This window comes from Peromyscus eremicus, chromosome 14 (assembly GCF_949786415.1).
Source record: "Peromyscus eremicus chromosome 14, PerEre_H2_v1, whole genome shotgun sequence".
NCBI classification, from domain to species: domain Eukaryota; kingdom Metazoa; phylum Chordata; class Mammalia; order Rodentia; family Cricetidae; genus Peromyscus; species Peromyscus eremicus.
Window position 1 is genome coordinate 48,861,902 of NC_081430.1, and position 27,334 is coordinate 48,889,235.

At 37.7% G+C, this 27,334-nt stretch overlaps 1 protein-coding gene across 4 annotated transcripts in view; it reads right to left on the minus strand.

The window, feature by feature from the left end:
* Positions 1–596: 596 nt before the first annotated feature.
* Positions 597–27,334, minus strand: part of Ppp4r3a (protein phosphatase 4 regulatory subunit 3A) — a 49,271-nt gene continuing 22,533 nt past the window's right edge. Inside the window, exons 4-15 of one of the 4 annotated variants that reach the window (XM_059279010.1) lie at positions 21,108–21,725; positions 18,304–18,381; positions 18,082–18,198; positions 16,193–16,309; positions 14,045–14,176; positions 13,841–13,943; positions 12,360–12,518; positions 5,960–6,129; positions 5,007–5,149; positions 3,653–3,861; positions 3,017–3,243; positions 597–1,457 (exon numbers count right to left, since the gene is read on the minus strand). In XM_059279010.1, coding sequence (XP_059134993.1) covers positions 1,347–1,457; positions 3,017–3,243; positions 3,653–3,861; positions 5,007–5,149; positions 5,960–6,129; positions 12,360–12,518; positions 13,841–13,943; positions 14,045–14,176; positions 16,193–16,309; positions 18,082–18,198; positions 18,304–18,381; positions 21,108–21,725 — 2,184 coding nt within the window. In that variant the 3' untranslated portion in view covers positions 597–1,346. Of the gene's footprint in view, positions 1,458–3,016; positions 3,244–3,652; positions 3,862–5,006; positions 5,150–5,959; positions 6,130–12,359; positions 12,519–13,840; positions 13,944–14,044; positions 14,177–16,153; positions 16,310–18,081; positions 18,199–18,303; positions 18,382–21,107; positions 21,726–27,334 lie in introns of all 4 variants that reach the window. The other 3 variants (XM_059279007.1, XM_059279011.1, XM_059279009.1) reach the window with 3 other exon arrangements.

The window sequence follows — 27,334 nt, forward strand, 5'->3', positions numbered from 1 at the left end:
TTTTTCAGGTAGTAATGGAGCTAAAAATGAAAGCTGCCACTAAGCTACATCCCCAGACCCCAAAATACTGTTTTAATAAGGTGCCACATAATGCTCCTTGGGTGTTTATTTAGGTACCACCACTTACAGCTTAAACTGGTATTCCAAAGGGCATATGTTAAAAAAAGAAAGAAAGAAAAGAAACATACAATTAATACAATTTCTCTTACTCTTCACTTTTCTTTTTATTATTCAAAAGTCAAGTATTACTTTTAAATCATCCATCCTCAATTTTGATTTAATGTACCGTCATTTCTCCAAGATATGAAATTTCTGAATCTCTTTGGAATACTAATTTCATGTTTCTAGGTTTAACAAAACTGTCCAAGTTTTAAATTCCATTCTATTTCCCTGAAATCTCAAGACAGATGCTGATGCAAATTTTAATATAAAATATTTAGTCACAAAATAGTATTGCTTTTTTATGCACATAGTTGTAAGATTACTTTGCTTTTGTCAATAAAAACTATACCATCTTTCATAAAACTCTAAACAAATTAAGAACTGTGATGTAGAACACAAATTACACATGTAAAGCAGGTGCCAGCACGTTAGGCTATATTACATCAAAAATGTTTTAATGGTCCCAAATATATATATTCAACAACTAATCATACACTCAGGGGGAGAAAAACAAAACAAACAAACTGAAACAAAAAGAAAAATTATGACACAAATGACCACATCTAGAATTCCACTCAATCTTTAATCAAGTAGGGACAAATCCCTACCTTTTAAAAAAAAAAAAATCTGCAGTTTGAAGGGCAAAGGGAACAGATTAAAAAAAGAGGATACTTTATTTTGCCCCTCCCCCACAGAGGTTTTCCAAACCTGTTGTAGCTTGACTAAAATGTTCAGAATGTACGGTTTTAAAGGCAGGTCTCTTTAAACAAAGAAACTGCTGGCATTCTTTACTAGTGAGGAACTATGGCAGAAAGACCCATTCTTCTACGTCTCAAACATGGTCCAAGAAAGCAAGTTCTGATTGTAGCAACTGACCAGTCAATCCAGAGTTCCACTGACAAAACCCCTGCCCTGTTGGCTTTTGATTTCCATTTCCTTCCCTGAGAAAAGGGCAATGTGTGGTCCAAGCTGGAGAGCTCACAGGCTATGTCTTCCCCCTAACTGCACGGCATCCCCCTCCTCCTGCTCCATTGAATTGGCACTTGATGAGCAGAAGTCCAGTGTGCTGCTGATTTGTGTCAGTCACTCACATGAGACCACTGCGCTTTGATGTGGATTTTGTAGGGGGGAGGGGTAAAGAACCAGTTTTGTCAACAGGTACTGATCACAGGCAGTTGCTAATATTAGGACTCAAATTTTGCTTTCTTTGACAGTGGTAGCGTGTCTTCCTTGTCTTCATCCTCATCATCATCTTCATCATCATCGGGATAATCTACGAGACCCACGAGTCCTCCCTGTTCAGAAATAAGGATTATTTAAAGAAAAAACACTGCATTCGAAAATACCCGTGTTAAGTCCAGAAGAAGTATAGGCCTATGGCAGCATGCCAAAAGCCATTCATTATTTTTATGTATATTTTATTTTATTTTATTTTGGTTTTTTGAGACAGGGTTTCTCTGTACAGTTTGGTGCCTGTCCTGGATCTTGCTCTGTAGACCAGGCTGGCCTTGAACCCAGAGATCCACCTGGCTCTGCCTCCTGAGTGCTGGGATTAAAGGCATGCGCAGCCACCACCTGGCTTATGTATATTTTAAATGTTCATATTTTTAAGGTTCTTTTAAGCTATTAAAAATTAAAACAGCAACAAAAAATTACACACTATTAGAAAACCACCCAGTTAACAAACATCACTGAAAAATGGCTTATGACTAAAAGTTTTTAAATGGCACTGGGGACTGAACCTAGGGCTTCATATGTCTCAAGTCAATGGTTCTACTACTGCTACACACCCAGCCCTCATTTTTACTTTTTGAGCCAGGGTCTCACTTAAGTTGCCCAGGCAGGCCCTGAACTAGCAATTTTCTTTTCTCTGTCTCCAAAGGAGCTAGGATTATTGGCCTGCACTACAATGGCTGGCTCAAATTTACTTCAAAATGAAATCTAATGAAGACAGATCACTCAATATGGAGGCAGACAGGAAGTAGTTCTACGATCTCTCTATCATTCTCTTTTGGATTTCCTTTTCAGCTTACTTCTCCAACTCCTACAGTACAATCTGGCTATGAAAATCCATAGTACTCTGCTCTCAGCCTATGTCTTCATCTCAACATCTCTGACTCAGCCTTAGCCTCAAGGGATCTCCTGCCAGTGTCAATGAAATGAGACTGTGGGATGGCACAGAAGGTAAGGGGACTTTCTACCAAGCCCAATGACCTAAGTTTGATCCACATGGCGGAAGGCAGAGTTCATTCCTTCAAGTTGCCCTTTGACCCCCACATGTGCTGTGGTATGTCCACATACACAAATGATTTTAAAAAAAGAACAACAGAGACTGGATGGCACTATGAATTTAATTAGTCTGGTCTAACTGCTATTAGTTTTATGTACATTGGGGGAAGGCATGCTTAAGTAGCAAAAGCTACCAAAACAAATGCTTTTATTAAAGAGATGTTGTCTACATATTTAGTATCAAAATTTTATTCCTTCTTATATGAAATGTTAGTGATAGTAGTTAGTTAACCTAAAACAACAACAACAACAACAAAAAACAAAAAACAAAACCAATCAAACAACAAACAGAAAACTCCTGCTTCCCCTCCCAAGTTTTGAGCTGGTTTCTAATTGGGAAAGGTAATAAAGTTCCTAAGTGAAAAACACCAAAGAGACTGAATTTTGCACTGGACACGCTGATGTGAGTTCAGGTAGTGGTTGTGATGAGGTCTCACCCTCTAGTCCACAGCAGTTAGCTAGTTCCAGAAGAGAGAAGCAAAGAGTAAAACCCAGGTGCACTGAGCACTGAGAAAGCTTAAAGCATGGTAGAAAAGGACCAGCATGTGGGGAGTGAGAAGTGTACCTTTGTGGTAATAGCTGCCGTCTGAGATGTACTCTTAGGGACGGATCCAGGAGAGCCCGGAGAGCCTGGGGACCCAGGTGACCCTGGAGAGCCAGGTAGGCTTGCTGCCGACGACTGGCTGCTGAGGTTAGTCTTTGTCCCACTAGACAGGGAGAGTTTGAAACTTGGGCTCTGTCGTCCAGAAAGATTAGTTTTCAGAAGCACCTCCTTTTCTTCACTTTCTTTCACTAAAAAGGAGAGTGTAAAATACTTGTCACTCATTGTTTTCTTAATTCCTCCAAATGAAGTGACACTAGAAAACAATTAACTAGCTTACTTCTTTGCTCAGGAGCAACTCTTGATAACATCCAACCTATGAACAAAGCCTATCTAAGTACTAAATGCTATTACCCAGCAAATTTACAATGCAGAAGTATGACCTTCGGTATCACACCTAGTATTTGTACCCTCCATCAAACTAATTTCCTTAAACTAGGAAAACTCAGCATACACCTTCACACAGTCAGCAATTCAGCCATGTCCTGTAGGTCTCTCAATTGTCATCTTATGTTCTGAGTAGATACTAATCATTTTCTCAAGAAATAAAGACCTGGGCTGAGAGAGCCTCACTTTCCCTTGCCCACTGTTTCAACATACATTTCTTCCTTTCCATGAATTTACTTATTGGATCCATGATATCATCATCATTCTTAGTTTTGTCAGATGGAGACACCACAGCTTCTCCATCTTCCATGTCATCTTCATCTGTGTTAAACCACATCTCTTCTTCATCTTCTAGAGTTCTGGCATCTCGTCGATATCGATGATTCCTCAAGATGGACCGCATGCTATGAGAAAATGGAAGGCTGTAAAGGGATTGAGGTAAACAAGGTACTGGGCCTGATCCTTGACACCACCAAAACCAAATATCAAATCACACTGGAACAAATGCATAAGTAAGAGACAGACTGTATCAAATCTGATATAAGCTAGTATACTCAAACTTCCTATTTCTAAAATACTTTTTATAGCTCAATTATTAAACCTGTTAACAATCGGAGTTAAGTAATTATTGTACAGATTATAAATCATACTACAGGCTACATAGAAATGGCACAGTAGTTAGGAGCTGTGTTCAATTCCCAGCATCCAACAGCAGCTCACAATCATTTGTATCTCCACTCCCAGGGGATCCAACACCCTCTTCTGTCCTCTGTGGCTATCAAGCATACACCTGGTAGATACACAGATATACATGCAGACAAACCATATATATATATATAAAAAGAAAGAAAGAAATTAATGGGACTGGGTGGTGGTGGTGCACGCCTTTAATCCCAGGACTTGAGATGAAGAGGCAGGTGGATCTCTGTGAGTTGAGGCCAGCCTGATCTACAAAGCAAGTTCCAGGGACTGTTACACAGAGAAATTTGTCTTGAAAACCAAACCAAACCAAATAAACAAAACAAAATTAATGGGGGTGGGGGGGCGACAACAACCCATACTGTAAGTGTGAATCTAGTTATTTAGGAAGGTACACGCTATTTTAAATAATCTATACTTAAAAAAATTAATTAAGATAATATTCTGATCATGTTAAAACCTCACTGCTGTATCAGTTTATATTGGTGTCTGAAGATCTTACTTTCAGAAACAAACAAGCAAAACTAACAGTTGCCCAAACAGCTTAGAGAGTAAAGGTGTGTTCTAAGTAGGACAAACCTGAGTTTGAGCCCGAGAACTCACATGCTGGAATCAGAGAACTAACTCCTGCAAGTTATCCTGAAACAATCATCTGTCCCACTCCTCCCCATCATGGTATACACGTGTGTGACCACACATGCATGCAGAAAAAGTGTTGAAGAAAAAGGAGACAACGGCAATTCCTCCACTCCTTGCAATTCCTGTGCATGTCTTCTCATCTTCTCTCTACAACTCAAATACTGCCAAGAAAGCCAGCACCACCCAATACTGCTGAACCAAGAACATGTTCAAATATGTGGTAACTTACCTGTCGAGTTTGGGGTTGTCTTGCCTTTCTCTTTGTTGTTCAAACCTCAATTTTAATCCTTTAAAAGTTTGCACATAATCTACATCTTCTAGTGCTTTCCAATAATTTTCAATTACATGGGCAGTTAATGATTTTATATCTTCCTACAGAGAAGAATTGTAATGAAATAAATCAGATCCAAAAATTCCACTTTAACAAGATAAAATGAGGCTTTACTGTAGTAATTCCTAAGACTCACCAAAAGTTTAATTTCATAAAGTTAGCATACAATTTTAAAAGTAGTCAAACAATGAAAAGGGGAACAGTATATTCTTGCTATACTGGCTCCTTCAATAGTCTTTTGGTGTATCTGGGAAATGTCCACAGGTGTTCCCATAGTGTATGTCCAAGCCCCACTCTAGTGATTCTGGTTCCCCAAGACTGGATACAGTGGCACACACCTGCAATCCCAGCTCTTGTAAGGCTTGAGGCAGGAGAATGGTCATGAGATTGAGGCCAGTCTGAACTGTAGAGCAAGACCCACCCTAATCTCAAAAACATACTAAAGAACAGAAAAAGTAAAGTTCTGGAGATGGACTTCTGTGGCAGTTGTGCAGTAACATAAAAATACTACCATTAGAGGATATATTTTAGAATAATGAAAATGACAAGCATGAAAAGTTCTGTATATCTTATCACAATTCTTTCTTTTGTTTGAGACAGGGTCTGAGGAGTACTAGGATTACACACTGAGCCACCACAGCCAGCATATTTATCACAGCTCTATAAAGCATGCCAGATAGTTTTGCACACCTATTATTTGGGGTTTTTTATTGGTCTAAATTCAATTACTCTTATGTTTTTGGTAGTATGGTTCTTAAAGAAAATCTTTCCACACATTCTCAAGACAAAAGACAGATACTCAAGTTTCTCAATTTAAAACCAAAATCCTAATATAAGAAGATAGAACCTACCACTCTAATAAATTCAAACATTTCTATTATGGCGGAGTTCATCAGATTGTAACGAGATCCATTGTTGAGAAATGCTTTGACTACAGGTTCAAATAAAAAACTTTTCATTATGTAGCGGTTATAAAATTCATCTTTTAATCCAATGATTTTTCTCTTAAATCGGAGGGCACCTGAAACACAGAGGTATTGCTGTTTAATGTTCTACATCTTGGAGTCAACAAACATCAGAACTTATGAACAGACACCAGTATTCTCCATTCTTACCTGTGTGCAGGTATGTGAACCTGAACACAGGGATCTTAAGAGTGCTATAAGAAAAGGCATTCTCAAACAGTGTGTGTTGGTAGGTTGTGGAAGTCATTTCCTATAATTCCAACACTTGGGAGGCTGAGGTGGGAGGACTGTTTAGAGTTCAAGGCCAATGGGGGCTACATAGTGAGATCTAGGACACCCCTCCCCACCACCACCACCACCAAAAAGGTAGTGTATGTTATCATAGAACACAAGTCTTAGAAAGCCAGAAAAGTTCTGGTAATACATCAATCACTATTGGCCAAAATGAGGTTTATAGCTAAGGTAAGGAATGAGATTACCATATTATTTAAGAGGACAATATTTTCATCATACCACTTTGAATACATTTTAAATCACCTAAAAAACAAAACAAAACAAAAAAACACTTTTTTTTTAAGGGCAATCCACTGTACTGTAATTTGATTTTCAAATTTTTGGATAATCTTACTATATTATATAGTTCATAGTTCATGGATTTATACTGGTTTATTTGTAGATGTGGTTAAAAAAAGACAACAAACCACAAAAATCTGCATGTCCCGAAAATTGCCTTCCCATGGTTTAGATATAAATTTAGGTTGTTTTAAAATTCGGTCCTCTACTCTCATTGCAGCGAGTATGCTTTTTAATTTTCCCTTTAATAATTAATTAGGCTTTAACTTACAGATTAGTAGATATATATTTGCATCTTGAGGTATGGGGAGTTACTTAAGTCACCATTCATCAAGATCCAAATATACTCAGACAGCTAGACTTCAGCAAAACCCTCTTTAACCTATATGGAATTATCAGTAAGTTAATGCCCCAATTACTGTAAACAGTTCAAAAAAGCATACTCACTTCATGCAGTCACATCGTCTTCGGTTGGCAAGATTAAATATTGTGTTTGTATTTTGGTTTCTTTGGAGATCATGGAAGTGGCTCGTTAAATTGCCAATTTGTTATTAATCAAGTCCTTCATGAGCAGGTAGCCAGGCAACCATGCTGACACGGTTTCTGGGTGGGAAGGCAGAGGAGTAAAGCAGCTCAATTTTTCTTTAGTTGGCACAAAGAGGTCCACAAGTGAATGCCCAATTAGGTACAGTTGGTTAGAAACTGCCCTAACAATTCAACTTATTTAAGAGTGTATCTTCATAAAGAAACACTCTGGGCAGGGAGTTTCAAAATAGTTTAAAGAGTAATAACTGCGTTTTATTTTTAATCTACTGAAAAAATGTAAAAACATAAGCATGGTGAAGACATTTTAAGCAGTAAGAGGCATTGTTCTGTGTGGTGAGTGAAGGCTGACAAGGGTTTATTTCTAAAAAAGTGAATTCTCTTGGGTTGGCTGGCAAAAGAACTTAAGTGAGACAGTTCCACTTGTTTAGACAAAAATTAACACTTAAAAAGCTCGTGCTAATTTGTAAATTTTAAACTTTCAAAAAGCAAGAACTATTATTCTAAGATTTGGTAATCTAACTCTGCAGGCTTTGTGGAGACTTGTGTCCTATCAAAACATCACATTAACCCCGATGCTACATATGCAATTCCTAGGTATGGGGAAAGACTCTACTACCTTCCCAGAATTCAGTGAGGCCAGGACATGCAGATGACACCCTTAACCCCTTAAAAGCACATCTTCCCAGAAAGTGCTGATGTAGATAGAAAGTAGGTCTAGGTGGTTTATTTATTTATTTTTTTGGCCTCCCTCTCTTATTTCCATTTATCCTGATTTACATCAATAATTATTTCTTTTTAAAATCACCCCCGCCTCAACAGCCCCGCATCAAAAATATCCAAATACTATTATTCTTTGCTACTAAACAGCAAGTTGTTTTCCACATTTTATCAATCAATTCTATAAAGTCCAGTCATTCAAAGGAGATTAGAGAAAGCTCCTAGTTATGCCCAACTGGCATAACCAAAGCATTTTCAACTTAATGTGCACTCTGGTTCCACTCACAACGGCACTAATCTTCATTATAACAGGCCAGGATTCTCTTTTGTTCAGTTTTAATGACTTTTTTTTTTTTTTAAAGATTTATTTATTTATTATGTATACAGAAGAGGGTGCCAGATCTCATTACAGATGGTTGTGAGCCACCATGTGGTTGCTGGGAATTGAACTCAGGACCTCTGGAAGAGCAGTCAGTGCTCTTAACCTCTGAGCCATCTCTCCAGCCCATGACTTTTTTTTTGTAGTACATGACATGAGATTTCATGGAGTAAGTATGAGACTCATTATCACACGTGGAACTAATAATAGAAGCTTTGTAGCAAAATTCTGCCTGCCCCCCTTCTATTGATGCTGGGGATTGAAGCCAGAGCCTCACGATGTTAGCATGCCACGTAAGCACTCTACCACTGAACTGCCTCTGACCCTACAATAAAGCTTTAAAAGAAAATTATTCTTTTTACGGAGTTCTGTTTCTGTTCTCCATTTACTATGTGTGGGAGGGGGAATATATGTGCCATGGCTCATATGTGGAGGTTAGACAACAGCTTTTAGGAGTTTGGTCTTCTCCCAACATTGTAGGCTCAAGGGACCAAACTTAGCAGCAAGTCGCTTCTACCCACCAATCTATCTCCCCAGCCTGAATTCAACACTTTTTTAATAACAATACCTAGTCAACATAAAAGTACCCAAAGTCTTAAAAAGTACATAGATGAATGGAACTTGTTATCTATCTTGTACTCATTTTAGAAAGGACTGTGGGTCTTACCTACCGACTTGCTTAGTTCTATTTAAAAATGATAAATACTAATTAAAAAGCAACACATAAAATATAGAATTCCTGGGGCTGGAGAGATGGCTCAAAAGTTAGTAAGAGTACTGGCTGAGCTCAATTCCCAGCAACCATATGCTGGCTCACAACCACTTATAACTATTGTCTTTTCTACTTACGTGTGTATTTAACTTATAAAATTCTCTCTAAAATAGTATACCTAACTTTTTATTTCAATGCATACTTTTCTCAGAAGAACCACAAATCTTTTGTTTGGAGAAAGGGTTTCTCTGTGTAGCTTTGCGTGTCCTGGAACTCACTCTGTAGACCAGGTTGGCCTTGAACTCAGAGATCCACCTGCCTCTGCCTCCTGAGTGCTGGGATTAAAGGTGTGTGCCACCACTACCCAGCTTAAAGCCAGTCTTTATAAAAGTATTATTACTGATGACTGCTATTGTCAGAGATGCTCTCATCCCGAAGTCTGGGAATAGAGGCCCACTGTGAAGAGTTAGGTTTCAAAGTAACTTGTCCCAGTTATAAAATACATATAGAATATACCTAAGATAGAATAGCAGTTTCCAGTATGATCTTTATCATGTAAAACGATTCTCTACGCAGTTCTTACTGGATTACAATAAATTCTTTTTACAATACTACAAGCAAAAAAAGACAAAGGGAATGCTTAAACTTTTTTTCTAGGCCTTTTCTTTTAGCTTCCATGTCCTGACATTTTCCAGCTAGACTCAAGTTTCCCATCTATAGCAAAACACACTGCCGTCCTATACTTACCATCTTAATAGCACATTCAATTAACAATGTCACTTTCTCTTATGAACAAGACAAATCAAGTTAACACCTCTGTGAAAACTTCCTAATCTGATTCACCTAGAACAAGCTGTTATTACTATATTTCTCTAAGTACAGTTCTTATTAAGTTGGATTTTGATTTTCACATGACTTTCCTAAAAACTATGAAAACAAAACTACTAATTATAAATGCCATGTCATTAACTGTAAGACTTACCTTAGTTTGAGAGGATAAATATATAAAGATGTGCATTTCAGATTCAATGAAATATAATAACAGTAGTTTGTGTTTAATCTCTTTTCTTTTTTTCCCCTGGAGACAGGTTCTCTTTATGTAGCTACTACTAGCCTTGAATTCACAGACATACATCTGGTCTGTCTTTGGAATACCAGAGCTACAGGTTGAGTCACCACATCTGGCTATTTTCTTTGTTGAAATAAAACTATTTAAACTTATCTGTTTCATTTCCCAAACTCCTTTCCCCACATACATACAAAACTCTTTATGGTGACTTAAAAGAACTTGGCCTTGGTATTATCACCTCTCCTATGGTTAAGTATATGGAGAAATGTTTTTATGTGTACTATGTTCTGCTTGCATGTATGCCTATATACCATGTGTGTGCCTGATACCTGTGGAGGCCAGAAGAGGGCATCAGATTGCCTTCTAACTGGAGAAAAGACAGTAATGAATTGTCACATGGGTGCTGGGAATCAAACTCGGGTTCTCTGAAAGACCATCCAGTGTTCTTAACCAGTGAGTCATCTTTCTAACCCCTTAAAGTCCTTCTTTGTATGTGCCGAGCTCACTGGTGGAAGATGATTTATTTGCTATAGTCCTCAAAAAGTCTCATTAGTAATACAGAAGCTATGACTAAAGTAAAATTTAGTATTCTGAGTGTTCAGTGCAAAGTAAATGAATCCAATATTCTCTTCAGGTTGTAAAAAGACATATTCCAAACTCATGTATGTATCACAAATGTGTCAAGTAAAGAAACATGACAAGCGGGAACTTAAAAGAAACATGAAGCCTTAAAACAAAACCCAACTTACCTTTAAAAGCCAATTGGCAAGTTACTTGGCAGTAAGCATCTCAGCCACCAGTATCTCTAAACTTGGTCAGTCAACTGACCAATAACTACAGTTTAGATATGCAAACTCATTACCTAAGAAGTCTGGCTACAAGATAAGATTTATTTATGTACTTTTTGTATGAGTACTCTGTCTGTATGTATGCACATCAGAAGAGGGCATCAGATCCCATTACAGATGGTTATGAGCCGCCATGTGGGTGCTGGGAATTGAACTCAGGACCTCTGGAAGAGTATCCAGTGCTCTTAACTGCTGAGCCATCTCTTAGGTCCAATAAATAACTCCCCCCCACCCCAAGACAGGTTTTCTCTGTGTCTCTATAATAGCTCTGGCTGTCCTGGAATTGATTTGTAGATCAGGCTGGCCTTGAACTCACAGAGATCCTGCTGTCTGCCTGTGATTAAAGGTGTATACCACCACCGCCCAGATTAATCTACTTGTAACTTAAAAGTATGTTTTATTATAATAAACTGAAGTCTTAACACTGTGAATATCAGCTTTAAAAAAAAAAGTATAACTAAGACTAATCTTAAAAAAAAAAATTTTTTTTTTTTTTTTGGTTTTTCGAGACAGGGTTTCTCTATGGAGCTTTGTGCCTTTCCTGGAACTCGCTTTGGAGACCAGGCTGGCCTCGAACTCACAGAGATCCGCCTGCCTCTGCCTCCCGAGTGCTGGGATTAAAGGCGTGCGCCACCACCGCCCGGCAAAAAAAAAAAAAGAATTTTGTTAAAACTTTCCTATTGCTTTTGGGCTAGGGATATAGTGTAGTGGTCAAGGTATTGGGTTCAATTCCTAGCACCATGCACACAAACAAAAATTTTTATGTATAAAGCTATGAATGGTAGCGCTTTTGGGCTAGGGATGTAGTGTAGTGGTCAAGGTATTGGGTTCAATTCCTAGCACCATGCACACAAACAAAAATTTTTATGTATAAAGCTATGAATGGTAGCTTGCACCTGTAACCTCTGCACTCAGCTGAGGCATGAGGATTGCTGTAAGTTTAAAGCCAGTTTGGGCTGCAGAATGACTATTGATAAAAGAGATAAAACAATAAAAACAAAACACACACACACACACACACACACACACACACACACACACAAAGTAAAGAAAATTATCTGTAGCTATGAAACAGTTCCCTAACTTTCTCTATAAAGATCCACATGTACATATTTCAGGCTCTGTGAGATACATATAGTCTCTGTAGTATTGTTTATCTTTTATTAAACCATCTTTCAGTTTGTAAGTTATACAAAAGATAGGCTGCTGGTAGTCTGGTTAAACTGTGGTAGTTACTACTTGAACTGGCAGATACCTTCTAGCCACTCCACTTTGTATGAACACCTGCCAAACTACATCACAGGGAGCAGAGCTTGTATTAAGATCCTAGGTGCCCTGACAACCCCCATCCCCCAAGTCAGTAATGTTCTCAGCAATGAGCTTTAAAGCTACGAACAGGATAATATAGAAAGATAATAAATAATTCTTTAAGAAGCACTTACATAATGCCAAGAAAGCATGCTTGGAGGCCATAAGAACTAGCACTCTGCGAAGGATGTCCTTGTTGATAATATAGTTCTTTATGTGGTAGGTATGGTGCTCCACACAAAATGTTAGCAACTCCAATACAAGTGCCAGTAACTGTGCAGTTTGAAAATCATCTAGAATAAGCAAAGCATGATCAGATGTATGCTGAACAGACAATAAACAGTCTAAGAAATGACACCACAGACCTGTTCATCTTTGGTGTCATCTGTCTTCTTCCACTACCTTCACTGTGCTCTCTGCTTTCTTCACTACCCACAGTGCACTCCTAACACAACTATCATTTCTGATAAATCTTTAAAGTCAGCAAGTCTCTCCTAAGTACTTTATTTTTTTCATTCCTATTACTTAACCCCCACAGAATATGGCATAATCCCTTCTACAAGTTCTTAGTAAATGCTGGGTGGCTTGAACGTGTGAATTTGGAAGCAGACCTCAAATTTTACCAAATACAAAGAAATACAGAAAGAAACAAAAGGACATTTCAAAATTTGATTTCTAGGGTCACACAAGAGTTTATCTAAACACACCTTTAATCCTAGCACTGGGGAGGCAGAGGCCAGTGGATGTCTGTATGTTCAAGGCCAGCCTGGTCTACATAGTGAGTCAGGGCTATGTAAAGAAACTTTCTCAAGAAAAAAAAAAAAAGTTAAAAAGAATAAACATTTATTTAGTACATCAACACTACTACAGTTTCTACTAATGCCATGGATTATACTACTAATACAGTGTGCTTTAAAATAAACATACTACATTGCGGAATTTATAAGGGAAAATAAAGTATGGATTCCTAGATAGAGCTTCAATGGCAATTCCCCAAGGACGACTCTGAAACTACCCCTTAAATACACACACTTAAGCAAAAGTTCTAAGGAATAAATTTTAATAGTTTGTCATGTACCATGGCACACACCTGTGACCCCAGTATTGCAGAGGCTGAAACAGGAAGGTTCTAAGTTTGAGGCCAGCATGGATCCCATAGCACAAACAAAGTCCAACATGAAAACAAATAAAGTATTTGTTAACTGTGATTATCGGGCTTTTAAACAAATTTCACCTAAAAAATCTCTTGAAAATGCATGGTTAAATCTCAATCTATTAAAGATTGTTACTTCCTTCTTAGGGTGTATCCTGCTGCCCCTGCTTCTGTTCCTTCCTTCATAGACTTTTATTTTTTACTTTATGTGCATTAGGGTTTTTTGGGGGGGGGTTTTGCCTGCAAATATTTCTATGTACCATGCATGTGCAGTGCCCACGGAGGCCAGAAGAGGGTGGTAATGCCCTGGGACTGAGCCGCAGTGTGAGTCCTCTGGAAGAGCAGCCAGTGCTCTTAACCGCTCAGTTCTCTTTCCAGCCCCAATCTTAAATCTAGACTGTACTCAACACCAGCTTTTTGAGTTTGACAATTCAAGAAAGCTACGAACCTGTATTATCTTACCTTTACTAGGCTTGTCTTCTGTTGTATTTGCTAGTAAGGGAGCAGTGAGAACATGCATACAGTGCTTGTAGAAGAAACCCAGAAATTCAGTCTTTTCTGTTTTCTAAGGAATCAAAAATACTTAGATGAACTTAAACTGTACTGGTTCCTACCAGCAACAGAAAACATACTGGTATGAAAAAAGAAGAAATAGCCATGGCTTACATTGGCAGTGGCTAGCATGTTCTCTGGGTCAACTAAAGTTCGAAGCAGGCCCATAAGTTGGACTGCTCCTCCAAGCTCAGGATCTGTATCACAAATCATATGTTCTATAATGAGGTTGATGAGCAAAATATCCTGGTGATAAAAATACACATAATACAGATTACTAAGACACATATTATAGCATTACATCTAACTCTAGTTGTCTTGTTAACTTCAAACAAACTAGAATGACTATTCTATTTAACAGGGTAGATGGAAATGTTTCTTTCCCTAACGGATGGTACAGACATTAAATAGTACCAAACAACAACAACAACAACAAAAATTAAGTTTCTTTTCCTATTATTTCTTTTTCCTCTTTTAAGACAGGGTCTCATTATGTAGCTTTGGCTGCCCTGGAACTCACAGGCTGCTCCCCACTCTCCAACTCAGAGATCTGCCTCCCAAGTGCATTTACCTCCCAAGTGCTGGGATTAAAGGCATGTGCCACTACCTCTGGACTTCTCTATTATCTTTAAACTTGTCTGATTAAAGGGAAAAAAAAAACATAAAGGTCAGACTTGGTGTTAAAACACGTTTTGCTTCTCTAATAACTTCATCTACTATCTGCAGAAAGCTCGTGGACTTTACACACTCATGTCTTCAAACTAAGAATACTCAGAATTTATAAAGCTGCTTTGCTTTCATTGCATTTACTTTTAGTTTTCTTTTATGTTTGACATACTAGCAGTTTTCCATTTGTGGAAATGATAAATTGAATAAGTTGAGACTAGAGTGTACGAAACAGTAGTATGTTATGTGGATTCCAAATGTCAAAGAAAACCAAAATTATGGTTTTCCTAAGGACCTTTTAGGGCTGGTGTTCTTGGCCCAGAGGATAAATAAAAACTGAGGGATACAGTGAGCAAACTCCTTCCGCTTGCCTATGTACGCAGTGGTAAGACAGACAAGGACAAAGAAAATGCAGACACTATATGGAAATGATCGGCAAGTGAAATCCAGAGGCCTAATGCATGTTCATGGAGTGTGAAGATGCACAGGCATGTCTGCTCACCAGTGGTTACAGGGCCTATAAGAACAGCCTTTAGTTTTAATTACTCAAGATACTCAGGTTCTCAAGATAGGACTATTTCATAGAAGAAAAATGTGATTATGATTCAATAATTCATGGTACATTTCTGCACGTAGTCTAGCACGATAATTTTAAAAACAAACCACAAATAAAGACATTACTAGGCATTCAACTTCAAACTGGTGGAGTATATTTTTTTAAAAGGAACACTGCAAGCTGAAATTCTGCAAATTCCCCTCACCCAAAGGAGACATAAATTTCCTCTTCTCAAGGAATTCAAGATAGCTTATCTATTCTTTTTGTTTGTTTTTCAAGACAGGGTTTCTCTGTGTAGTTTTGGTGCCTGTCCTGGGTCTCGATCTGTAGACTAGGCTGGCCTTGAACTCACAGAGATCCGCCTGGGATTAAAGGATTGTGCCACCGCCGCCTGGCAGCTTATCTATTCTTATGTAAAAAGTGGCTTCCCAAAATTTAGGAGAAAGGAGAAAAAAAAACACAGAACCATTGCTTTAGTAAAACAAAGTAGAAGAGTACATACATTCAGAGCTTCTATACACATTGGGTACCACAAAATTCAATCTACACTACCAAGACAGTCTAAGATTTTTTTAAAGTCAATTTGCCTATTCTAATTTCTAATTAAATACCAGCACAGCTTCTATAAGTGTACAAGATAGTAACTTGTTTTTATTGTTATAAGGAAACACTTCCTACTACATGTCAGGGGCTATATTTTGTCTTTAGTCTTTATTCTGAGAACCACCTATGGCAGTGCAAGTGCTTTCCAATGAAAGTTATTCCCAGTTCTACAGACAGAAGGGTCAACTGATTTCAGGGTTTAGCTTCATAATTTAAAAAGTTGACATCAAATACTATAAATTTATAAACTAAGGCAGGAGCAAATTAAGGGGAAGAATGTGAGCCATTTGACACTGGCTACACTTCCCAAAGAGCAGTAGTTTAAATCTTAAAAATACGTAACCCCAGCTATAGGCTCCTATGCATAAATACTTACTATTAGTGTAAATAATATTTACCTTGCTGGTTATTTTTTGCTCTGTTAACTTCTTACTTACATCATCATTCTGTTGTGCCTCCTGCATGACAAACTCTCGTACCATGGATGGATTATATTCAACCAAGTATGAGAATATATCAGTAGCAGCACTTCGCACCTGTGTATCATCCATACCCTACAGAGAAAAAGTACCATTCTCTTAAAATCATAAAAATGTGGAACTTTATCAATGAAATTATCTAAAACCTGACAAAAGAAATTGTCACAAAGCACTGCAACATAAAAGGAACATCAAAATGGTTGCTGGGGGGAGCTATTTTCCTGGTGGTATAGTCGCTGTAAAGTTGTTCAATGCTCCAGCAAACAACTCCTTATTCACACTCACTTACATAAGCAACCCTAATTAAAAAGGAAGAAGGGAGGGAGAGAGGGAGACAGACAGACATGAAAATAAGAGGGATAGAAGTAGGTCAGTGGTGATGCACCTATTTAATCCTGGCACTATGGAGGAAGAAGCAAGCAGGTGGATCTGAGTCTGAGGCCAGCCTGGGCTACAGAGCGAGTTCCAGGAAAGGCGCAAAGCTACACAGAGAAACCCTGTCTCGAAAAACCAAAAAGGATGGGGGACCATGATCACAATACACTGTATAAAATAGTCAGATTTGTAAAAATTTATCTAAGGGCTAGGGAGATTGCTCAGTGGATAGAGCACTTACCAAAAAAGCCTAAAAACCTGAGTTCAAATCCCAAGAGGAACCCATGCAAAGCCAGGGATGATAGTGTCCACATGTGTTACCCCAATGTTTCTATGGCAAGATGAGAGATGAAGACAGGAGAATCCATGAAAGCGCCTAACCTAGCTAACATGCAGTATGTAGCAACAAAAAGTAAGAGACCCTCAATCAAACAGAACAGAAGGCAAGGATTGATACCCAAGTAGTGCAATGACCTCCACATGCTCAGTGGCTTGTGACCATACTTAAAGTCACAAACCAACTTTATGAAGGAAGGCAGCACACACAGTAATGTCAAAGGACAAATCTTAGAGGAAGGAGGCAAGGTCTTCCTTGTGTCTGCGGCAGTGCTGCATACTCCGGGCTAGCTGTCCTGTGAGTTTCTGGACATATCTGTGTCAGACTCCAACCTTACCATGAGTTCTAGGATTACAGAATTCTCTCTGTCTCTCTCTCACCCTCCCTCCACATATAAAAATGATACCACATTCAGCTTTTGACACAGTTATCATTTTTACCAGCTGACCCACTCCCCAGCCTCCTTAAAACATATTTAAAAACTTTTTTGTAGGTGTGTGTGTGTTTGGGGTTTTTTTTTTTTTGTGTGTAACAGGGTTTCTCTGTGTAGCTCTGGCTGTACTGGAACTCACTCTGTAGATTAGGCTGGCCTCCTCGTCTCTCTAGTGCTGGGATTAATTTTATATATATTTGTGTGTGTGTGTGTGTATACATATAAAAAATAATATATTATTAACAACAATATTATTAATATTAACAACAACAACAATATAATTTTAAGACGGGAAATCTTTGTGTAGCCCTGGGCAACTTTTTTTGTTTTAAAAAAAATTAAGAAACAAAAAGAGCTGGGTGGTGGTGGTGCATGCCTTTAATCTCAGCACTCGGGAGGCAGGTGGGTCTCTGTGAGTTTGAAGCTAGCCTGCTCTACAGAGCAAATTCCAGGACAGCCGTGTGTGTGTGTGTGTGTGTGTGTGTGTGTGTGTGTGTGTGTGTAAGGAATGGGGTATGGGGGGAAGGAAGGAGAGGGAGAGAGAGGGAGAGAGAGAGACTGAGACTGAGTGTGAGAAAAAACAAGCGGGTACCTGGGAAGGAGGAAAGGGAAAAGTTTGCAAACACTAAAATTGTCCAACACCACATGCAGTTTTGATCTGGGTTCACATGGGTAGTTCAGAATGGAGAGAAGCAAACTTACAAGGATGACTTCTAAAGCTGGTAATATGCCCATGTTTGACAAAGTCTTGAAAAAAGCATCTCTGTTTTGGGGTTGTAGCGTTTGAGAAAATGCACAAAATTCTTTTAAAAAGTTAACCTAAAGTCAGGAAAAAGAATAAGTATTAAAAAGGTAATCTCAAATTAGAAAAGTAGTAAGTGTAAATGGTTGTTTTCTTTGCCCTCCTAGTATTTAATTTCTTACCAATTCTTGTCTTTTTTCCTCATCTGTTGCCTCATCTGTTAGTTGTGCAAACAAATCTGTCAGAAATTTTTCATCTTCCTATGAAATAAATAACAAATTTAGGCATCTTACTGATAAGACTGTATAAAACAAAACTTCAGCATTCTATAAACTAGCTTGATGAAAGATGTCAAAAAATTTTTTAAAAAAGAGAAAAACCCCAAACTATTGGAAGATACACACACACACACACACACACACACACACAGCCTTAGGCATCTTACTGATAAGACTGTATAAAACAAAACTTCAGCATTCTATAAACTAGCTTGATGAAAGATGTCAAAAAATTTTTTAAAAAAGAGAAAAACCCCAAACTATTGGAAGATACACACACACACACACACACACACACACACACACACACACACACACACGTATACACATACAGCCAAATGTGGGGGGCCAAATGCCCAGAACTAGGAAGGCAGAGGCAGGTGGATCTCTGAGTTCTAAGCCAGCCTGGTCTACAGAGTGCGACCTTGTCTCAGAACATAAAAAAAAAAATAAAATAAAATAAAACAAAGACAAACTGGAGACTTCTATCAGAAAGATTACTTTTGTGTTTTGACAACACTCTTTTCCTAACCCCACTTTAGGGCCAGGAAGTAAGTGTTTAAACTCTGCAGGCCAGTGGTTTCCCATATTCTACTACTGCAGGAGAGCAGTCAGACAGTATGTAAATGAATATAGCTGTGCTGCACTGAAACTTAATAAACACAAGCACAGCCAACTCTGGCCTAGCGGCCAATGCTTAAAATCACAGCAATGGGGAGGCAAAGGGAGAAGGGTGGAGAGTTAGAGCCTGAGTTTTCAAGCTCAGTTTACATGAGCTAAAGGTAGAAATTAAGGTTCTACAACTTCTCTCCAGTAAGGACAAAAACAAAACATTCTTCAGGCTTCAAAGATATAGAAAAGGATTCAAGTTTTTAAAATATTAAAATTAGAGATCTTAAAGAACTATCTATTATTTGAAGATACCCATTACATATATACTCCTTAACATACTAAGTTATTTTGAAATAATTATTTAACACATTAATTTTGAAAAGGCCTCAAAGGATTCTATCACAGAATCAGTAAGTAACAAGCCATATAGATCCTTCCTGGTACCCACTGAATTTTCTTCATTATAATTTCTCAACAAGATTTTGTTAATAATTTCAATCTATTTGCTTAGGTAGGTAAAGTGTAAATTCATGCAGACTACAGTGTAAGTTTTTAAGAAATTACATTAATCTACACATTAGGAATGAGGGGAGCAGTGTGCCACAGAATACATATGAAGGTCAGAAAATAACTTTTTGGAAGTTGGTTCTCTCCTTCTAACACTGAGCCATCTTAATGGTCCTATGAAGTAAGCTTTATATTCACTATGGTAGGTGTTTAGGAAACATTTTCTATACAACACTCAATTATAATGCTGGTTATTTCTTCTAAAATGTATAAATAGGCATAAATAATACATGATTCTGACATTTTCTTTTTTTTTAAACTAATGGCATCCAATTTCAACATACATCCCAGATTAGTATAAGAGTATTTAATAATATTACAGAGGAACCAGTCAATAATATAAAGTGTGTAATTTTGTATGTGTACATGTAAAAGGTTGGTAGGGAAAATATACCATAGGGGCTGGAGGAAAGCTAAGTGTTTAAGAGAGCTTACTGTGCAACCATGAGAACAGTTCAGATCCCAGCACCTAGAGAACAAGCTGGGCATGGTCCCAATATACACCATCAGCATCCACTGAGTGGGGTTGGAAACAGGGAAAAACAAAGACACATAGCAAGTCTAGACAGAAGCTCTGCCTCAAAAGAATAAGGCAGCAAGTAACAGGACACCCAGAGTCCTCCACTGGCCTTTATGTGTACAAAAGGTGTCTGTACCTGAAAACACAGATACAGATATCACACCCACACAAAACAGAAATATTCTATTTCAGTTAGAACAGACTAACATCTTGTCAAATACTATGTAGCATAGTTCACATTCAAATCAAGCATTAATAGACTAACATTTTGTCAAATACTATGCAGCATAGTTCACATTCAAATCCACCATTAATAGACATTCCTTTTTAAAGCTCCTAAATTTTACCAAACGTTCAACACTTTATTGTATGGTTTCACTTGATCTTCACACTTCATAGTATCCTATGGTGTTAATATGATTCCTCAGATTGGAAATCCAAGGTTTCCTATAACAAGCTGTTCAAATCACATAGTAGCTATTAAGTAACAAGTAAAACCTAAACTCAATACTCTCAACTACTTCAAAAACATACTCTTGGAAGGGACACATGCAGATGTAGGTACAAGTACGTGATGTGGATAACAGGACCAAATGCCAGTTCTCTGGAAGAACAGCACATGCTCTTAGTCTGTCTCCAGCTCCATCAATTATTTTATTAGTGTTATTCCCCTTAAGTTGTTCTACTTAGACACCACCCATTCCCTTTGCAATTTGTGAGATCTGAGACTAAGTCTAGACCTCTAGCATGCTAACCAAGTGCCATCACTCTTGCCATCCCCACCCAGAATACAACCTTCAGGTATCAAGAATATTATTTATCGCAATATAAATTAACATAAAAATATTTACCATAATATCACAAGATTAAGTTCCAATGTAAGGATTTAAAAAATTATTATTTTTGCTTATAGCAATTAGCATTTTAAATGTTATCAATCAAGCTGGCACCTTTTATAAGTTGTGGGCAGGATGGATGGGGACAAGGGATGAAGAATGACCTAACTTACCTGTAACATACCAACAATTTCTACTTTATTGAAAAAGATAAAGGAGTGAAGTGTTGATAACATGTTTTCTTCAAAGACTGAAGGGGTAGGGAGAACCATATCTTGTATATACTGAACTCTGTATGTCTGATGAATTTTTTGTTTCAGCTCAGGATCTGATATGGGAATCACTTCTTTAAACTTGGCTGTTTTTGTTAAAAACTCCCTGTGTTTTCGTGGTTGTGATAAAGTTGGGTCATATTCCAAGCATCCAATGACGTCCATTATACATTCCTCAGAGAACATAACCTCAAAAAGAGCAGTTCGGTTCAAAAGGAAGATCCCTTTGATAATCTCATATAAGTGGTGCAGTCCTTCAATATTTTCCAGATCTTCACACACATGAAAAAGCTCTAAAAGCTTTTTAATATAACCCTCATTTTCCAATGCTAGTGCGAGTTTCTCACGGCGAAGGGGGGATGGTAAAGATGATGCCACAAGCTCTGCAATTTCCTCCAGTCGACTTAATTCACAAGATGGCAATTCTAAACCCGGTGAGGACATATCATCAAATCGCTCCTCTTCAGATTCATCTACCAGGTCCTGAGTGATGTCCACTGAAGGGTCCTTTCCTTGAACCTGTAAAAAAAGATTTTGTGGTAGCTGACAAAATTCAAACAGTACATCTCAACTATAGCCTTAGATGAAGGAGGAGAAAAAAAAAAAAGCTGTAATGACAAATATCAAGTTTTAAGACTCTTATCAAACTTCAGACAACTGTCTACCATGCTGTAACTATCCAAATGATGTTTTCATGTTTATGCAAACTAATCAAAAGTTGAGGAACTGGGTAAACACTTCTGAAATAGAAGTGTCAGGAGCAACTTCCTAGGACAGTCTAAACAGACTGTCAGAGTCACTTCAAGACCCACAACACAGAGGACCAAATACATCTGTCCATGGCCATCTTTTCTAACCAGGGAAAGTCCACAGAAACATTTCTAGAACTGTGTCATATATTGGATAGTACCAAGCTCTTCAATATTTAATAAGATTCAAACGATTATCAAATATCATAATGCTACTATGGTCATAACAAATACACATAATTCTAAGACCAAAAGGAAAAACATCTAATGTCAATTAATCCCAAAGACGAAAGGCAAACTAGCTTTGAACCAAAGTGGATCAATGGTCTGTTATAAATGCTCAGTAGTAGTCCTATGATTAAGAAAAGTTAATCAGGACAAAGTGTACCTATATAACAAAGCTACATATACAGTAAGTGAAATCTTTATGTGGAAAACTGTCCACAAGAGTAACTGCTGAAAGTTAAAAGCAAGCAATGAAAACATTTTCTCTTTTTCATACATACAAATTTGCAGCCTTCATAATTCTCCAGAAGCCCTTCTGCTTTTAATAAACCAAAATTTTATGTCACTGCTGAGTTAAAAAAAAAAAAAACTGACTTAAAAACTAAAGCTGGATGGTGTTGGTGCACACCTTTAATCCCAGCACTTAAGAGGAGAAGCAGAAAGAGCTCTGTGAATTCGAGGCCAGCCTGGTCTATAGGAGATCCAGGGCAGCCAGAGCTGTTACACAGAGAAACTCTTGTTTCAAAAAACTAAAAACCAAAACCAAACAAACAAGAAAACTAGTCATTAAGACCCTACTGCTGAAGATACCACAAGCCTGTTTTGCAGGACACAGACCCTGGTGGTGGTGGTAGTGGCATGAGGATAAAACAGACACACAGACTGAAACTAAAACTGACAGATTTTGCAAGGTTGGTGGTTGAAGTCTTGAAATATACTATAAGGTGACATGATCTTGACTTTAAGCCAGTGAGCTGCACTACTGAATGAATGCTACACATAATCAATTTCTATCAGGAATAGTCTTAAGTTGGTTCTGTGTTTTTCATTATACAAGTTTTCTTAAAGCTTTCAGATCATAAACCAAATTAAAGATAAAAATGTATCTTGAGTTCAGATCTAGTAACTGCTAGCAAGGATACTTAAAAATGGGAGCATTTTTAGCTGTTTTTATATCAAAAATGGTGAAAGGCTTAAGAGCTCTGAAACAAAAATGCAATGACTTAGAGTGAACCAGGATACAGAAAACTAAGTTTTAAGTTCAGAACCCACAAAATAGTAACTGATGTACACACACACACACACACACATATACATATTTAAGGTAGGGTCTTACTTTGTATGCCAGACTATGTAGTGAAGCCTGGAATTCCTATCAATTGTCTTGCCTAGGCCACCAAGTGCTGGGATTACAGGTGTGAGCCACCATGTCCAGCAAGAAATGATATGAAGTTGGATAGGAAAACTAAGAAAAATGAACACCTAGGTAAGTTCTTGTAGAGAAAGCAGACATGCATTATCTGTGTCACAAATGAACATAGGTTAAAAAAAAAAAACATGGCATCAAAGACTAGGGAAGCTGGATATGGTGGTGCATGCTTCTAATCCCAGCACTCAGGATTAAGGTCAGAAGTACCTGCCTAGCAAGTTCAAAGTCTAGCTGGGTTATTACCTGTCTCAATAACAAACAAACAAAAACCAAGACAAAAAACAGTAAGCTGGAGAGATGGCTCAGCAGTTTCCTGTGCTTGCTGCTCTATCATAAGGGCCCTGGTTCAGATCCAAGCATCCAGGTTTGAGAGCTCACAAATGCCTGTAACTCCAGTTCCAAAGGGATCCAATACCCTCTCTTTTGGCCTGACACTAGCATATTCACATATACTCACAGACACAGAAACATATACATAAATAAAAATAAGTCTTAAAAACACAACAACATAATGAAGACTAGGGAATAGGCTCAGAATGTAACACAGATGGAAGAGTACTTGCTTAGCATATATGAGTCCCTGAGTTCAATTCCTAACACATAGTAAAAATCAGGTATGGTAGGTAGTTTACAACTGTCTTTCCAACACTCAGGAGGTGGAGGAAGGTATCCACTTTTTGGATCACTAATCTGAAAACATCCTCAGCTACATAGGCAAGCTCAGGTCCGGCCTGGGCTACATGGCACCCTGTTTTAAATAGACTAATGAAAGGCATAGTAAAGATGAGACAATATTAAAGGAGAGCCAAGCAGGATAGATACAAACTGAGCCCAGACTTACTTTAAATATTAGCCCAATAGAAGACCCTATCTCAGGGTGAGAGCATTCAACCAGAAAAACAAAGGACAACAAGATACCCAGGGGGTTGTTAGTGGATGCTTTTTTACATACATCAACACACAGACCTCACCTTTTTCTATGAAAAAACTCTACAGGCAATAGCCATATGCTAGGAAAACAACTGCTGGACAGAAAACAAAAACTCAACAGAGAGAAGCCATTCCAAAGTCAGTCCTTTTCTTTCCACTGCCCCGCTTAACTTTTTTTTTTAATTAAAAACAAAACAAAACAACTTTTTTGAGATAGGTCTACATTGGCCTTGAACTTATGATCCTCTTACCTCACCTCCTAAGTGCTGGAATTACAGAAGACTGCACCATTCCTGGCTTTACAAAATCCTTTAGTTTGAGCTTTTCACTGACAGTAGAGAATTTAAGAAATCTATCTGAATTTTATTTAAAATTTTAGGCATTAGTTGAAAGCATTAAAAAACCCAAATGCTCAACATTAACTCCTCATCCTTATAAGACAGACTGTCTCTCCATTCTGACTGCTTCCTTTGCTGTTCAAACATTTTTAAATTGGAAGTCTCAGAATGACCTTGTTTACACTGTATCTCTAACACATTTTCCCTTTGGTAGTTTCAGGTCTTAAGGTCTTTGATCCAACTGGAACTGAACTTTGTACAGGGTGAAAAACAGAAGTCTAGCTTTCACTCCTCAAAATCAATCAATAAATGTACAAATTAACTGAACAAGACAGATAGTTCACAAAAAAACATAGTCAATAAATGGAAAAAAAAATAAAGTTAAACATGCTCTACAACTGAGTGTTAAAAGAAGGAAACTATGCCATTTGCAATAACATGGGTGAATCCAGAGAAAGTCAAGCTAAATAAAACAAGCCAAGCACAGGAAAACAAATACCACAGGATCTCCTTTATATGGAGAACCCAGAAAAGATGAGGCTTGGACACGGAGTAGAATTAAGGCTATCAGGAGCTAGGTGTGAGTTGTTTAGGAATGGGGGAATGTTGTTGATTTGAAGATACAAAGCTGCAGGTGGACAAGAGGAATGGACTCTTTCATGTCTTGAGGTCTAGTGAGGAAATGATGACTGTAGTTGATAACAATGTGTTATAAAAGTTGTAAGAGTATTCTCCCTACAAAAATGGTGAGAAAATACAGGTTAATTGGTTGAATTTAGCCATGACATAGTGTACACACTACACTGTGTACCATAACTATGCACAATTTTATTTGTGAGTTAAATAAACTAATAAAAATGTTAAACACCCTTAACCAAGAAAACACAAACCAAAATTACAATATTTTATCTTGTCTCAATCAGAATGGCCACCATGAAGAAAACAAATGACAGCACATGATGGCAAAGATGTACAGAAAACATTGCTGGTGGGAACATAACTAATACAGTCACTATGGAAATTAGTACAGAGGTTCTTTTTCTGTTTTGCTTTTTTAAGGAAGTACAGAGGTTCTTTAAAAAAAATAAATAAATAAAATTGGAACTACCACATGATGGGAGTTTTAACACTCCTGAATAAACATTTGAAGGAATTTAAGCCAATATACTCCAGATACTTGCATGTCCATGTTTACTACACTATTTAAAATAGCCAAGATAAGGAACCAGCCCAGAAGCACACCATCAACAAGTGGACAGACAAAGCAAAAATGGTATATATACACAATGGAGTTTTACTCAGTTGTAAAGAATGAAATGTCATTTGCAGGAAGATGGATGGAACTAGTTATCATTATGTTAAATAGAACAAGGCCAGACAGAAGTATGCTTCTTCTTATGCAGAGAATTTAGATTTAAGCAGGACATGAAAGTAGAATAGGGTCTTTATGGGGTGAAGGGTTTTTTTTTGTTTTGTTTTGTTTTTTCAAGACAGAGTTTCATTTGACAAATTCAGAGAAAATAATTCCATTATCTATCCTATTTTGGTAAGTCCAAAATGTACCTGATTCACTTTCTATCCTAACTTGTATTACTAACATAACTATTTTATAATATCTTTCAAATTTATATACTTACACCTCTTTAGTTTCTTTTCTAAAAATGTCTAGTCCATTAACATTTGACAGATTCAGACAAAAAACTTCATTATATATATTAACAATGTCCAGTCCAGTAATATTTGATAAACTCAGACAAAAAATTTCATTACTTATCCTATGTAAAACAAGTAGTTCCTTTTTGAAAGTAGATTTAATATTTGACCTTTTTACCTTATCATATCCACATTTTTTTTCATAATAGATTCAATAATCTACCTTTTGTCATTTTTATATTTTCCTCTTTTTCTTTTTAGAGTAGATTCACTGATCTACCCATTTATCCTATTATTTCTTTATCTTAGAGTAGATTCAATGATCTACCTCATATCTATATTTTTTTTCTTTTTTTTTCAAACAAAAACTCTGAATCTAATCTCCTTGTTCAGCTTTTTTCCTGACCACTAACAATTAACAACTTGTATCCAACCATCATAAACAATGACAATATCCATAACTCATTAAAAAACCAAAAACCTCCTATCCCACATCTTGGGAATGTAGGCGTCGTTTTCCATGACTTTAAAGCCACACTAGAAACAGCCAGGTATGGTGACTCATGCCTTTAATCCCAGGAAGTGATGTCAGAAAGCAGAAAGGTATATAAGGTATGAAAACCAGGAACTAGGCTGGTTAAGCTTTTAGGTTTTTGAGCAGCACAATTCAGCTGAGAGGCATCCAGTCTAAGAAAACAGGATCAGCTGAGGAATTGGCAAGGTGAGGTGGCTGTGGCTTGTTCTGCTTCTCTGATCTTCCAGCATTCACACCCCCCCCCCCCCCGCCTCCCCCAAAAAAGGACAGAGTTTCTCTGTATAGCCTTGGCTGTCCTTGACTCAGAGATGTATGTGCTTGCCTCTGCCTCCCAGAGTGCTGGGATTAAAGGCGTGCGCCATCATGCCAAGCCAGACTGCTCTTCTTGTAACTGTTTGCAGCTCAGGTGACGACTCCATCCTTCCCTTTTGCTCAGGTCAAAACCTGAGTCACGAGTCGCCCTTGGCTCTCTCCTTGTCTTCTGCCCC